This window comes from Grammomys surdaster, unplaced genomic scaffold, assembly GCF_004785775.1.
Source record: "Grammomys surdaster isolate TR1022 unplaced genomic scaffold, NIH_TR_1.0 223, whole genome shotgun sequence".
In the NCBI taxonomy this organism is placed as follows: domain Eukaryota; kingdom Metazoa; phylum Chordata; class Mammalia; order Rodentia; family Muridae; genus Grammomys; species Grammomys surdaster.
Window position 1 is genome coordinate 2,090,341 of NW_021604668.1, and position 14,835 is coordinate 2,105,175.

At 41.5% G+C, this 14,835-nt stretch overlaps 1 protein-coding gene across 1 annotated transcript in view; it reads right to left on the reverse strand.

Annotated features, from left to right (window-relative positions):
• The window catches only part of Rapgef5 (Rap guanine nucleotide exchange factor 5), a 161,512-nt gene that overhangs the window by 16,209 nt on the left and 130,468 nt on the right, over window positions 1-14,835 (reverse strand). Inside the window, exons 15-17 of the mRNA XM_028773200.1 lie at window positions 13,015-13,193; window positions 2,959-3,049; window positions 474-524 (exon numbers count right to left, since the gene is read on the reverse strand). Of these exons, the coding sequence (XP_028629033.1) occupies window positions 474-524; window positions 2,959-3,049; window positions 13,015-13,193 (321 nt within the window). The remainder of the gene's footprint in view (window positions 1-473; window positions 525-2,958; window positions 3,050-13,014; window positions 13,194-14,835) is intronic.

Consider the following 14,835-nt stretch of genomic DNA (forward strand, 5'->3'; position numbering starts at 1 on the left):
TATGTATATGTATATAAAATATATTATGTGTATATTCCTCAATGTATAAATATAACCTGCTCTATCTGCATAATGTCCCTTAAAGGCATATGAATTTAGGGGCCGATCACTTGGTATTCAATAACCAACTGAGGGGCTCTTCCCTAAGGCAGACTATCTGTCTACTCTCAGTATTCTTTAGCTGTCTGTAGTTCTTTGTCTAGAGTTGGGGCCCCATGAGATTTCTCCCTTCCATGTTAGCATCACCTTGTATCATTTATTTTTAAGATAGGGTCTTATTTCATCGTCCAGGCTGGCCTGGAACTTGTAATCTTCCAACCTCATCTCCTCCAAGCTCTACTAGGATTCTATCACCATGCTCAGCTCAAAACTACTTTTCGAAGCAAGCACGACATCACGACGAACACACAGTTCCTGAACCCAGAAGGAAACAGCCGCAAAATTAATTTGAAGAATAAGTCCCCTTTACTTACTGTTAAACTCTCAAGTTCAGAGAAAAGTTTCTTAAACTTCCCAGGGATTTTCTAAAAAGGTAAAAAAACAAACACCATGATCAGAAACCACAAGGGTCACAGAAGTGGCTACTCCGAGAAGGGGCACTAAGGGATGTTTGCATTGAGTTCTGCTTAGTAACCAACGCATTTCTGAACATAAATACCTCTCGTGGGGCTCTGCCCTGATTTCACCATTATGTAATTTCCATCCTCCACTCAGTATGTCCACGGTTAGGCATGTTGCTAGAAATATCTTGGCAGCCATGGAATAAAGGAATCTATCTGGCTAGACATTCTACACGCTGATGATTAGTTAATAAACACTTAGGTTTCAGTTCTACATATAATCTGATGAATGTGCTGGTCTTCCTAATAGTCTACGGAGTGGAAGATGACCACGTTGGCTGACTGGTTTTTATGTAAATGGCTTTGCTGCATTGCGCAGCAGAAGTGAGATAATAAAAGGTGGTGAAAACCTTAGGTGATTCCGTCTGAATCACCGAGTGCAACAGAAGGCTTATGAAATTACAGAAGACAGAAATGTGTGGCTGTACCATCCTCCCAGGTTAGAACTGCCAGGCTCCATGGACGGGCCCTGGAAATGTGACAGACTGCCTTAACACAAACAGGAGAAAACATGGGTCCTTTCATACCACCTTAGTGGCTTGTTGCAAGCTGACCTAACCAAGCCTCTGCCCACTCCTGTATCCTTTTCCAGCTGTGTGTTTAGTGTGAGTCTGTACTCTCTCTGGCCTCAGCCTTCAGCAACAACCCATAGAATAAACGTACAAATGTCCACAGTTGCTGTTAACAGATTCCAGCTATTAGCATCTAGCATCAGTGACAAGGTTCGAGATACACCAGAGGGGTTTTGTTTTTCGAACCAAATCAAAATAACGGTGATAACTTTACAATAATTAAAACTACCTAAATGTTCCAATGTGATTATCCTAACTTGACTCAGCTCTTCCGTTGTAATCGGCCTCATCTGCCTGGAAATAACTTCTCTGCAACAAATAAAATATAAGATGTGGACTCTTGCAGTTGTTACTGATCTTTCCTTGGAGCTGTTATCTCAGTCTGTCCAACATCTCAATGAATGTCCCAGGGGGCACCTCAAACTCACTGTGCTTCGAATCAAACCGGCTTAGCCAGAGGTCAGACAGGAGGCAAGTCCGGCCTAGAGACTATTTTTGTAAATAACCTTTTACTGGAACACTCCCACGGCCGCCATCATTCATTCACTAACTACGACTGCTGCATGACAGTGACAGAGACCATAAAATCAGCGCAGCATAAAAATTTGCTGAGCTCTGATTACTCTCTCAAACCTACTTCTTTTTATTTAAAGATTTATTTATTTGTTATATATGAGTACACTGTTGCTGTCTTTCAGACACACCATTACATGGCATCAGATCTCATTATAGATGGTTGTGAGCCACCATGTAGTTGCGGGGAATTGAACTCAGGACCTCTGGAAGAGCAGTCAGTGCTCTTAACTGCTGAGCCATCTCTCCAGCCCCTCAAACTTACTACTTTTCCTTTATTTGATAACACCATCACTTCCCTGAGACTCTTGAAATCCTGAGGTTGCCTCTGCTGGGAAACCTATCCTTACTTCTTTCTCAACCACCAAAAAACCCTTCTGCCCAGGCTGCTTAGTCTTCTCAGCTGCTCTGATTGAGGAAGTGTCTCCACTTGCTTCGCCCTGGGCCTGTGACACCTGGCTTAAAGGTCCTTCACCACACAGTACTGTTCTCTGGTGTTTGTTTTCTGTGTGGCAGCGATGTGGTGTGGTGTGTGTGGACACAGTAGGCAGTCGATATTCAGATTCAGATTTTTAGATGTAATTCAATTGCAAGTCAACGGTTCTTTTGAGGTTTCACTCTAATCCATTCTGTGAACATCCTTGCCCACCATTTGACTTCCTTGTCTATCTTTCATTGGATCCCCTTGAAGGAGAGCACTTTAGCCCCTAGGTCAGCACAGTGCATTCCACTGAGCACAGCTCCTGCCTAAGAGAATGGCAGTCAGCTACAGAGACAGTCAAGACCAAGGAGACCACAGTAGACCACAAAGTGGACCACGAGTATTGGAGAGAGAGGATGAGCGAGAGAAACAGTGCACAGAGCAAGGCAGCCGTCCCTGCGAGGTGGGTCAGGAAAACAAAAGCAAATAGAAAGAAGGGTGGGGTCCAAGGGGGGGTGAAGAGAAATGTAAAACATTTCTTTTTACAAACTCTTTCTCATATATTAGAGAACCATGTTAAAGATCACACGAAACGCCGCTGTATAGAAATGGTTCCTATCACCCTGTCACAGTCCCATTAAAAATACCTTTAGTGAAGCAGAATCGGCCTCATTTAGACCATTTAAATCTACTTATTTCTAATACAGGCTCCCCTGGAGAGTGGTTCATTTCGTCCCACACCCTATGTCCCAGTGGAAATCCCAAGGCTCACCTCCCAGGTCTGTGATAGCCGGCTGACAGAGGCGGTGTTGAGACCCATCACGATGGCAAAGAAAGAGTTTAGGTTCTGCTGAGCTTTGCAACTGCAAATAAAATAGAGCAGAGGAGACTGAGAAAACATTCTCTCAAACAGTGGGCAGTCACTGATAAAGCCCCACACACCAGCCACTGTCCATGGATGGGATGGCTGCCCCAACTGTTTCTAAGGCAAAAGAAAGGATTTCTAGCTCCTCTCTGCCCCCAAGAAAAGCTTCTGGACACTGCAGTTCTCCCCCTCTAACATCCATTGGTGCACATTTATGATTTCAGTGATTGAGATTTGAAATGTCCACTTCTTTGTATCCACCACAGAGAGTCCTGCAGCTCTCATCTGTTTTCAGTCTCTGTGAGCTTCCTGTATCTGGCTGATGGGTCCCTCCCACTTCACAGGTCTAAGTCCTTCCTTTCATGCAGTCTTCCATGACATTCTTTGCTAACAACAAAATGTATTTATCATGTCTGTCTGTCTGTCTGTCTGTCTGTCTATGTATCTATGTATCTATGTATCATCAAAAACCTATCAATTGTCTGTCTATGTATCTATCTATGTATCTATCTATGTATCTATCTATGTATCTATCTATGTATCTATGTATCTATCTATGTATCTATTTATCTATCTATCTATCTATCTATCTATCTATCTATCTATCTATCATCTATCTTCCCATCTATCATCTATCTATCATCTATCTATCATCTATCTATCTATCTATCTATCCATCCATCCATCCATCCATCCATCCATCCATCCACCTACCTACCTATCTACCTACCTACCTACCTACCTTACCTACTTATCATGTGTCTATCTGAGTAGATGGCATATATTATGGGAGAGTATGCCACATTTCTCTTTTATAAAGTAAGAAAATAAAATGGAGCTTTTTGTAATCCCTGCACTAGGGGTGGAGATAGGAGACAGTAGATTCAGAAGTTCAAGAAGGTTACCTTTCACTACTAGAAGAGCTAAAGGCCAGCCTAGAGATACATGAGACCTTATCTCTTAAATAAAAAAAAGAGATGTTCCATAGTTTTATAAATTGCTGATTGAATCCATTGCTGGTTTCAATTCATCCCTGTTACATAAATGCTGTGATAGATATCTTTGTTATGAAACTTTTTATTTATTTGTGATTTTTTTTCCCATTAGGCTTCCAGCTATTTTGTACACGATGGTACAAAAGCTATCAACATGAAAAGTATTTTTGGTTTTTGTTTGTTTATCTTTGTTTAAGATAGATCCTCACTATGCAGACCAGGCTGCATGGAACCTGTTATACAGCTCAGACTGCCCTCAACTTCCCAGAGCTGGGAAGCTGTTACCATCATGTTCTCCAGCTAAAGCTGATATATGCTAACTGTCTTCCAAAGCTGTGACATTTTAGTGGCATTAGAATGAATAGGAATGTGCAGTTCAGAATTAGGGAAATGGCCTGGGCTGGTCCTGTCTACCTTGTGTACCAGACACCGCCACAGTCCAACTGTACCTGGACTTCTAAGTCTGGGCGAAAGTTTTCTCCCCATGAAGAGAGGAGCTGGAGAGACACTGTTGCTTCCACACCTAGAACAGACGGAATCTGGGGACATATGTCCAACAGGCACATCACTATTACGCCTCCTCTGCTATGGCTGGAGCCTAGGTCTAGCCAGTTTCAGCTTCCTGTCTAGGACAGTTTTTGAGACCCTACTACTGACCAACCGGCTTTGTAGTGACTCTCCCAGCTTCCAGCATTCTATACTGTAGACAGCTCGCTCAGCCAGAAAAGGCTGGAATTAGCGCCATCTCTCTACATAATGTTTTGAAATACCAGTTCCTCTACTGGGGATCCACGTCCGAGTAGATCCACAGTGGAGTCTGTCTCCCAGACTTCAGTGGATCCACAGTGGGTAACATCTCCTAGACCTGTGTGGATTTACAGTGAAGGACAACTCCTAGCCCTGAGTTCTCCCATGCAAAGAAGGCCCTACAGGAGCCATAATCAAGGAAGCTGATAATGGCTGGACTATATACCTACTCGCTTTTAATTTAATGTGCATCGCCAGCTGCTAGTGCACAGCAAGCCATGTACAAAGCAGGTGCCAAAGCTGAGAATAAAAACTTTTCTGTAAACGGTTATTGTTCATCCTGATTAGAAGCCTTATCCCTTAGCACTGTTTGTTTAGATGACTCCCGTCTTTCATCTGTTACCTCTCACCATTTCTTCTGGCCCACATAGCTTCGTTTTAGTCATAAAACTAGCACGTGTGCATGCACGCATGTGTGCGCGAACACACACACACACCCCATCTGAACTTGTTTGTAAAATGAAATCAGATTAATATAGACACAATTTCTGAATAAGACAAATTGATTCTGAGTAGAAACTAGAAGCCCATCAGCCTGGAATCCTGTTACCGTGGGCCATTCATTCTGAGATAAGAGCAGGCTGTCTGACACTAAGCATTCCAGACCAGCAACCATTCCTTTGTCTGTGTGAGGAAATAAAATCTACTCTGCCCACAAAGGTGGGGGTTGAGGATAGTGAGAGGGGGGGACATGAATATGCAAATAAGGAAACATGAATATGCAAATAGGGTGCCTTAGGCAAGGGAAGACACTTCCCGATTGTGGAAATAACTGTTTTCCCTTGGCTCTTCCTACAGTGTGATTATAGGGAATTTAACTTTATGTTTCAGTTGGCATTCTGTTCCACGGGCTAGGATAGAGACCAGAACCATAAATAATTCAGCAGCATGGAGCTAGGAGAAGACAAGAGTATGTTTCACCTCCTCAGGATAGAGCCAATCTTATACTCTGGGAAGGATCTGGGTGGTGTCACTTTTCTCACTGGGACACCTGTTTCCTATTTCTCCACCTAACTCCTGTTGTGAGAAGCCTTTTAACCACATAAGCCACCTTCAGGAATCTCAGAGACTTGTTTTGGAACACTCCGGCTGAGTTAACAAACAAGCAAGCAGACAATACAAACTACAACCACGCACAAAAAAACCCCTACTCAGCACAAAAGGGGAAGCTTGGGATATAGACCTATATCACCTGCTCCTCCATGGAGCAGAAGTCAGAGCAGAGCTCAGACAAGAGCTTCCCTAACCCTTTGCTTCTGGGGCCGTTTGGACAGTGGGACAATCTCTGTTCTACTTTTAAGAGAACTTTCCTAAAGGACATCCTGAGCCTATCAGTCTCTTGGCCACCTCTCAGTTGTATCTGCCTCTGCCAGTCACTCCTCCCTCCATTTGATGCTCAAAGCCCCTGAGCCTGCCTGTCCTGTTGCAGCCTATCTTCAGGGCATCCTCCATGGAAAGACTCTTTACCCAGAATTCAGAGAGCAGCAAATGCTGTTCCTTTCATTTCCTTTCTCCACTCTCACATTCCTGAGATTCAGCATGTCCTTCTTTAAAACCCGGACAGACACAGATCCCAAACCAGGTGCTTCCTCATGCTGTTCTACAGAACAGCATGTTGAACTGTGGGAGCACCTTCAGCCCAAAGCCTGATTTCCCACAAGGCCTTATCCAGATCCACACACAGAATAAGCTGCATTTCCTAACAAGCTAGGCTGGCATGTGTATCCAGCCTTCCACACCCACAGGATTCGGGGCTGTAGGTTTAGGCAGTCTCAGATCTGGTACCAAGCAGTTAATCTCACATGGTTACATTTACACTGAACTACAGGGGCTACCTTCCCTGCTCTGATTCCCTAAACAAGTCAGTACAGATGATAATTTCCTACTGAAGGACTAAGCTTCTCAGCTCCCCTTGAGGGTTATGGAAGTCATTTCTTCCCATTGCCATCCTTGTAAGTGGCTATATCAATCCACCTTCCCCTGTATGATTTTGGCTGTCCATACACATGGGCGACCAGATGCCCCCTCACAGTGAATAAACATGGTCCCACTGAAAGGCAGACTGAGCTTCTCATCTCTCTCTTTACAGCTGCCTAAATAGTCAATCAATGGTGCTGAAGACCCAGGATGAGAAATAGAAGCCTACGAGCAGCTCAAGCCCCAGCAGGGCCTTCAGGTTCTCTCAGGTAGCCTATATTCTTTTCACTCTCAGTCTCTGCCCTTTCTCTCTTACCTTACTGCCTCGCCCTCACACAGTCTGACCTAGGTGGGAGGCCATACTGTATTCAGCAGAACACACAGGTAACACGGAAAAACACTGGGACAAGGTATTCATGGGCCTAACTGTGAGGAGCCTAGTTAGGTTTGGAGGCTCACTGGAGCTTAGCCTTCTGGAACATTTTAAGGTCTGTTTGGTTGAAGGCACCAGAGGCTTAACTGCTGCCTGTAAAACTAGTTGCTCAGCCAAAGGGTCTGACAAATTTCCACTGGCCCTGTGGCTACTTAACCCTGGGGTTGAATAGGTTGGGTAGACCCCTTACATTCCAGGGACATTTGGTCATTTCCGGATACTCTATTCAACAGGACATTGGCCCTAGCTAGCATCAGGGCTGTACCTTGTCCTAGACCAGTACCTTGGTCCTAGGCCCAGACATTGGTTCCAAATTCTCTGTGCCAAAAGACACTCCTTTGGCCTGTTTGAGGACTAACTTAAAGGAGCTCTAATTAGGAAACCGATAACTCTCTCTCTCCTTTGCCTTTCAGTGCAAACTTGGTCTCAGTGTACACTGGACAAATGGCCACTGCTGGCCCAGATTTGGCATGTTTTATTTCTAATAAGTAAACTAATTTAGATAAGGCTATAAGATGAAAGGCAGAGAAGTGAGGTCTGAGGGCTCCTCTCCTGTAAAACTCATGGTTCATGTTCATTCTCTAGCTCTGTCTTACAACCACACCCAGAGTCAGAACAACAGCTGGGCCTGCAACCTTGCATCGAAAGGCAACATTCCTAACAGAGATGGCACAGAACTGTTCTTGTCTTATTCTTTTGGTCTACTTCTGTTTCTGAAAAATCTGGCTTGTATCTTTAACATCTCTGGCTGTCCACTCCTATCTGCAGACACACACAATCTGGATACAGATGCGTAGATCACTGGGTTCAGTCTCACAGAGGTTGAAATGTCTTCTGGGTATGGGAAAAATATTTCTACTGTACTGAGAAGGCTGGCTCTGGAGTTGCGTTTTGGTCCATCTGCTCCAGACCCAAGCACATTTGTTTAGGTTTCCTCCAAGCTTCTGAGTATGTATAGATAAAGTTAATTTGTGATACCATACCATGTATACCGTACTTGGATTCAACTTCTTTTTAGGAAAAGTGTGTGTGTGTGATGGACTCACCGTGTGGCTTGACTCAGCTACTATCTTTACCAAGGTTAGAGAAAGAGCATACTGTGTGGCCTCACTGCTATCATGGTTATGGTGACCTTGTGGTATAAATCAGCTAGGCCCACTGAGGTCTCTGTTAATCAGTCTATCTCCCTTTAATTAGACCAAGGAGGCAACACCAAGCTTCCAAGATGGTTTGTCTTCAAAATGAGTCATAAAATAAGCAAATGGAAATCTGGCATTTTGTAAAAGTACATTAATAAGAGGATTAGGAAAGTGAAGTTCTCACTTTCTCTGTGTACCATATTTATGGTTTAAAATTTATTTTGACACTAAAGGCTCTTTAATCTAAGAATGTTTTTTTTTTAAGGTTAAAACTTAACAGAGATAAAATTACAAAATCCTAATCTTTTAAAAGAGTTAGTAACGTTTTAAACTGTTAAAGATAATTAAGCTATGCAAGTTAATGACAAGCCATTATAAGTGCAAATATAATTTATTTTGAGGGAGAGATTAATTTATGTCCTTATTATATAGCTTTTTCTATATGTTACAAAGTTAACTCTGAATCGAGTACATCAAAACAAGCTTAAAGTAAACTTAAAGTTTATTTAATATAGATTAATATCCAAAATCAGGTATATTGAAATTTGTTTATAAAAATTGAATGCTTTAGTAAAATGGGTTAAACTTACAATATACTTGCATAGCAGGAAACCCCCAGGTTCAAGCAGTTGCCTTGGATGAAGCACAAGTTTCCTTGGATGGAAGACTATGAGCATAGAACAAAGATGCATGGAAAATAAGACCTTTCAGAAGTCTACTGTTTCTCCAGCTGCATAAGCCTGACCAGCTCTGGTTATGCTGGCTTGCCCAACTCAGAGATGAATGCTGAACCAAGATATAAAAGCTCCTTCTTACTTAAAGATGCTTCCTGCCTTACATATCAAGGGAGATAGATTCCCTTGCCCTATGTCGGATCTCAGAGTCTGCACTCACAGCCTAAATGCTGTTGCAACAAGTAGTTGAAGGAGTGACACTGCCCTCCATTTCTTTTGTACTATAATATGAGGATGCAGTAAATATAAGAACCTATCACTGGACTATTATGGAACCTCTATCCTAGTTCAATTGGTCATGCCCTTTATCCTGGCTTTCAGTTCTTTCTCTTAGCAAAAGCTGATTTCAGGATCTATACCCTAACTACCCATGCTCTCTCATTAAAAGAGTATGTCAGATATTCTGTCATCAAACTCAAAGCTCTGAAAAGTTATTCAGAATATCCAATAAGTGTTTTTGACAGTTGGTTTTTTACTTGTAGAGACAACAAATGATTCTATTAAGTGATAACCCAAGACCTCAGAGTCTTGAGGAGAAAATGACTTAGCTGAAAGAGATTATCTCCAACCTGGGCTCATCTGTGGTGCTTTGAGAATAAAATCTGTTCTCCATTCAGATAGAAAGCTCCAGTGCCAGTGTCTGTGCTTTTACTTTGAAGCCCACAAGGAGGGTACAAGCTTTGGCAATGATGCTTATGGATATTTTCCAAGAAATTCCAAACCAATATTTGCTAAAGCTCATTTAATTTGATTATTTTGCTTTAGAAATTGTGCCTCTAAACAGTCAATCTATTTTAAGTAGAATGATGTTAAGAAATATGCTTGCTGCTGTCAGTATGTGGTGACCTAGAAATTTGTCCATTGATAAAAGGAGCAAAGCATTGGCTTTAGCATTCTTTGTCAATTCAGTCTGTGTTACATGTAAGTATTTGTTACGGATTTGACATGACTGACTACTTTCATCTTTCATATGTTGGTTGAATTATAGAATGAAAATGTATGGATTTGCTAAAAAGTTCTGTTAATAGGGTTGGTTTTAGAAAACTTTGAAAAGTAAATCATTTTCTCTTGGCAAGGCAGACACTGTCTCTGGGAGTATACTTTTCAAATTGGAAATCATTTCTTTATGGAAAATATAACTTGCAACTAAATTGATTCTTAGAATATAGGTATAACAGTTTGATGTTAACAAAAATATGTATTGCCATTGTTTCAAATACTAGATATGGAAATTTAAAGCAATAGTACCAAATTTTAAAATTTCACTTTATCAAATTGTATCTAATCAACAATTTTGTTTTACTTAAGATACTCTGTTTTTGTTCATCAAATAATACCCATGATTGTTAATATTTCAAACAAATACACAAAATCATTTAGATACATTGGATGCTGACTTTAACTGACTTCATTTACAAAGTTTCCATGCCCTTATTCTTTATGCAAGAGACTGAAGTAACAAATAGCTAATTATTGTTACCTTATCCTGTCACAGAACTCTAGTACAAAATCCAGACAGTCTTACAATTGCATGCAAAAGTTTTCCTCATGTAACTGTGTCTTTAAATATTTCCCACAAAGTTTTACAGTTATCACTTCCTGACTTATGTTCTGGAACTCTGCCATGTTAACCTTGGTCATGGCCCCTTGGATGGACCCTCTTCTGAGGAATTCTAACCCCTGCTCCCTTCCCCGTCCTTCTACCAGCATTGAAGTATTTACTGGGAGATCAACTCTCCCAACCCCTTAAAAAACAATTCGAGTGACCTCTGAAAGAGGAGTAGTGGGCCATGGGCCATTCAACTCATCCCTCTTCTTGCCATTCTGGATGTCTGCCCTTCTCTGCAAACAATGCTGCTTCCAAGACAACAAATCGTAACTGGTTTGAAATGGGGTGTAAAGACAGGGCCCAGACCAATACTCCTTCTGATTCCCTCTTGGCTCCTCCTGTTGATCACTCTTCTTCCTTATCCTCACACCTATGTTTTCACCTGTCTTTTAAGTGTCTTTCGGAACTTCGCCCTACCCAAACAAAATGTTTCATGCAATCTCTCCAATAGCTTTCACCCTTCAATAGCTCTGTTTGTCCCAGACACGCCTGCAAAGTGACCTTTTAGATGCTGTGGAGAATTATGGCCTTTATCCCTTTCACCCCAGGCCAGATACAATTCTTTACATTAGTTCTCTATTTTCCTCTGTTTCCTTCCATTAATGCTCTGTATCTCCTCTCATTCTGTTAGCTCATTCTGGTGCAACAGTCCTGGCAATGGGACCAGTTATGGTCATCCTGAATCAATGCTATGTTTACCCACTAACCCACTCTTCTGCTTCTGCTCTTCCTTCTTCCTCAACCTTCCTAGGAAATCTCCCTGATTTTTTTCCCTAGAAATCAATCTGTAATCAAATCATCTGCTTATGACCCTCTACTAATTATTTTTTATTTTCCACATCTCTTCAGGAATACAGGATGGCAATTTCCTGATCCACTGTAGTGAATCAAGGTCAAGACTCACCCTGTCCTCCATAACCAGAGGACACCCCTCACTACCTTTTTGGTAGCCTAAACTCCTAGAGATCTGCCTGAGAGTTCTGTTATTAAATGTACTCTACCATGTCCAGATCTACCTTACTTTTTGAGCTGAGGTTTCTTGCTGAGCCTGGAGCTTGACATTTCAAGTAAAATGGGAGCCAGAGAGGCCCCAGACAGTTCTGCCTCTGCCTCCAGTGCTGGAGTTACAAGTGAGCAGGCTTTTACATGGGTGCTGGGGATCTGAACTCAGGTGCTAATGTTTGCATAGTGAGTACTCTCCTTACTGACCATCACCCAAGCCACACACTCTCATTTTAAAGAGGTCCCCAGTAAGGTACTAAAATTTCCTTCTCAACATTCACTGAGTCACTCTTTTTTTTTTTTTTTTTTTTTTGGTTTTTCGAGACAGGGTTTCTCTGTGTAGCCCGGGCTGTCCTGGAACTCACTCTGTAGACCAGGCTGGCCTCGAACTCAGAAATCCTCCTGCCTCTGCCTCCCAAGTGCTGGGATTAAAGGCGTGCGCCACCACCGCCCGGCTCACTGAGTCACTCTTAATTGCCATATTCTATAAAGTCTCCCAGTTACACTGATCAATTCCATACAGTTCATGTCCTTTGCCAGAGAATGTAGCCCAGTGAAAGAATCCTATGCACACAGGTAAGTTTAATAACCATAATAAAGAAAAATTTAAAAGGTAGAACATACATATATGCATGGGGGTAATTTTGATCCTGCATGTGTAAGTCAGGGATTTCCTATAGAAAGAAACTTTGACTCACAGTCTTGAAGGATAATGCAATCAATGGGTAAATGGAACAACCACAGGGTGAACCTTATGAAGTCAAGGTTGGAGCATGGAATGCATGGAAGACATAGAGTGGCTGAAGCATGAGATGCACCAGAGGGTGATGTGCAGGGACTTACAACTTACAAGTCTTCGAAGCTCACACAGTGTCAAGGAGCCATGAGTAGGATCTGAGCATGCCCTGACTTTCCATGATGCCTCTACTATACACACAGCATCTTGTTATTTCCTTAGCCTACTGCAGGACCATTAGCCATATTGTACAAGTGCTTACTACCTGGTTATAGCTTCTAAGCACACAGCTCAGTGACATTTACTTTAAGATATGAATACTTCAAATGCAAAGGTATACATATTCAGAAACAGATCTTTTAAACCTTTGGTCACTTAACTCACTATAACATTTTATATCCCAATCCTTCTTATCTTTATAAAGAATAGTTGTAGTTATAATAATAATTTATTGATAATAATAATGATACTATCATTGATATTAATGAAATATATGATATATATTGAAATAAAATGATAATAGTGAAATCCACATCACCACGCTTTCTCAAGCAGATAAGAGACACAGCACACCCGCCACTAGAAACCTACTGAGCAGCAATCTTGATGAATTTTTTCACCAGCTGCACGCGCTTGCCTAGCTGGCTGCAGAGCAGAATCTCCGTAGCTACCCAGAGCTGGACCTCGTTACATCTCTGGAGCAGAAGGCTGAGGTTCACAGTGTGCTCTCCGCTTCCCTGTCTGCTGAATGTGAAGTAGATCAGCTCTTGCTGAAAGAAACATGTATATTTTTAGGTGAAGTCAAGCTGGTGCAAAATCCAATCACTTTATGAGTTGTTTCAAGAGGACCCTCTTATATCTTTACCGTGTTAACAGAAAATACAGTCAATGACAAGGAGGATCTAAACTAACTTATCTTTAGTTTGTTTGTAACTGAGTGCATGCGTCTTATAGGAGTAACCACACTGCACAAGCACAGAGATAAGACATTATAAGATTCTTGGTTCAAAACTGTTTACCTAGAAGTCTTATACAATCTTTTTTTTTCCAAATATAAGTAAGATATCCTGGAACAAAACGTGGAACATTCTAAAGTTTAAATGACAGCACTTTAAGAAGGAGCTCCTATATATGCCAACAGATGACACTAGTATTTGCTACCGCTCATCAGGGCCAACACAAATTATTATGGTGTCCTCAGGACCAACCACAACACTGATGAAGCTGATTACTGGAGCTCCTTGCTCATTTTTTATTAGTAGTCTATAAAGTGCTAAAAAGGCCTCTGAGATTAGGTCTCACTATGTTGCCCAGGTTGACCTTGAACCTGTGGCCTCAGTGATTCTCTGGCCTTACCCTTCTAAGTATAGAAGATTACAGATGGGCACCACCATGCCTACACATGGCATCTCAGGTGGTACTGATGGTTCTGGTCTTAAAGCTGCACTCTAAGAATTAGTGTTATGAAGATATCATAAGATCATAAACAGAAATAAAACGGAGATTAAGGGCAGAGTGCAGAAGTTCACAGAATGCAAGCCAAGACCAGTAACTATTTAGCGTGACCATAGGCAAAGCAGTAAAGGGATTTGTTTGTAACCAAGTATATGCGTCTTAAAAGAGTAATCACACTGCACAAGCAGAGGCAGATCCTTCTTGACTGACACTTCTGAAGACACAAGTCATCTAGCCTGAGTGAGCTCACAACATACTCCAAACGGCTTACAGTGCTGAAATGTTTTAGTGAGGAAAAAATGAACAAGTTTAACAGATATTGCAAAATGAAAGGCTTATGGGTCCCTAAAAAAATCAGCCATGAATCCCTCCAGAAGGAGAGACTATGACAGAAGGAAGTGTTTCTTTACATGGAAGATGAACGCACCACATGGCTCTAGACCTATGGCATTTTTTATCTCCTGGTTCCTGTGAGCGTTGCTACCACCGAGCTGTCAGTAGCACTTTGCTACTAGCATATAATTTATAAACATTATAATATGTCCCCAGGGGAGATGTTCACATACGCAAAAATGTAAAATTTATAAGGTAGCATTTGAAGTTTCATTGCACATTCTAAAATTTATGAACTATTCCTAAGTAAAAAGATGGAGGTATATGTGCATATATGGAGAAATGGAAATCTTAACACTAAAGGTAAAATTGCTCTTCAATCTCATTACAGCATCATATATCTGTATAAATCTATAAAATCACATCCCCACAAATCATATACTTGCTTACAGGTATCTGTACATATAAACCTAGCACATCCATACTTACCTCATACCAAGCACATGATAGAAGGACCAGCAAAAGATCGTACATATTCTAATTTCCCCAGGATGGGGCAGACTTTAAATATATTTTAATTCCTCCAGATAGCTTTTAGACCACACTATCCTAGCACGACTGTAT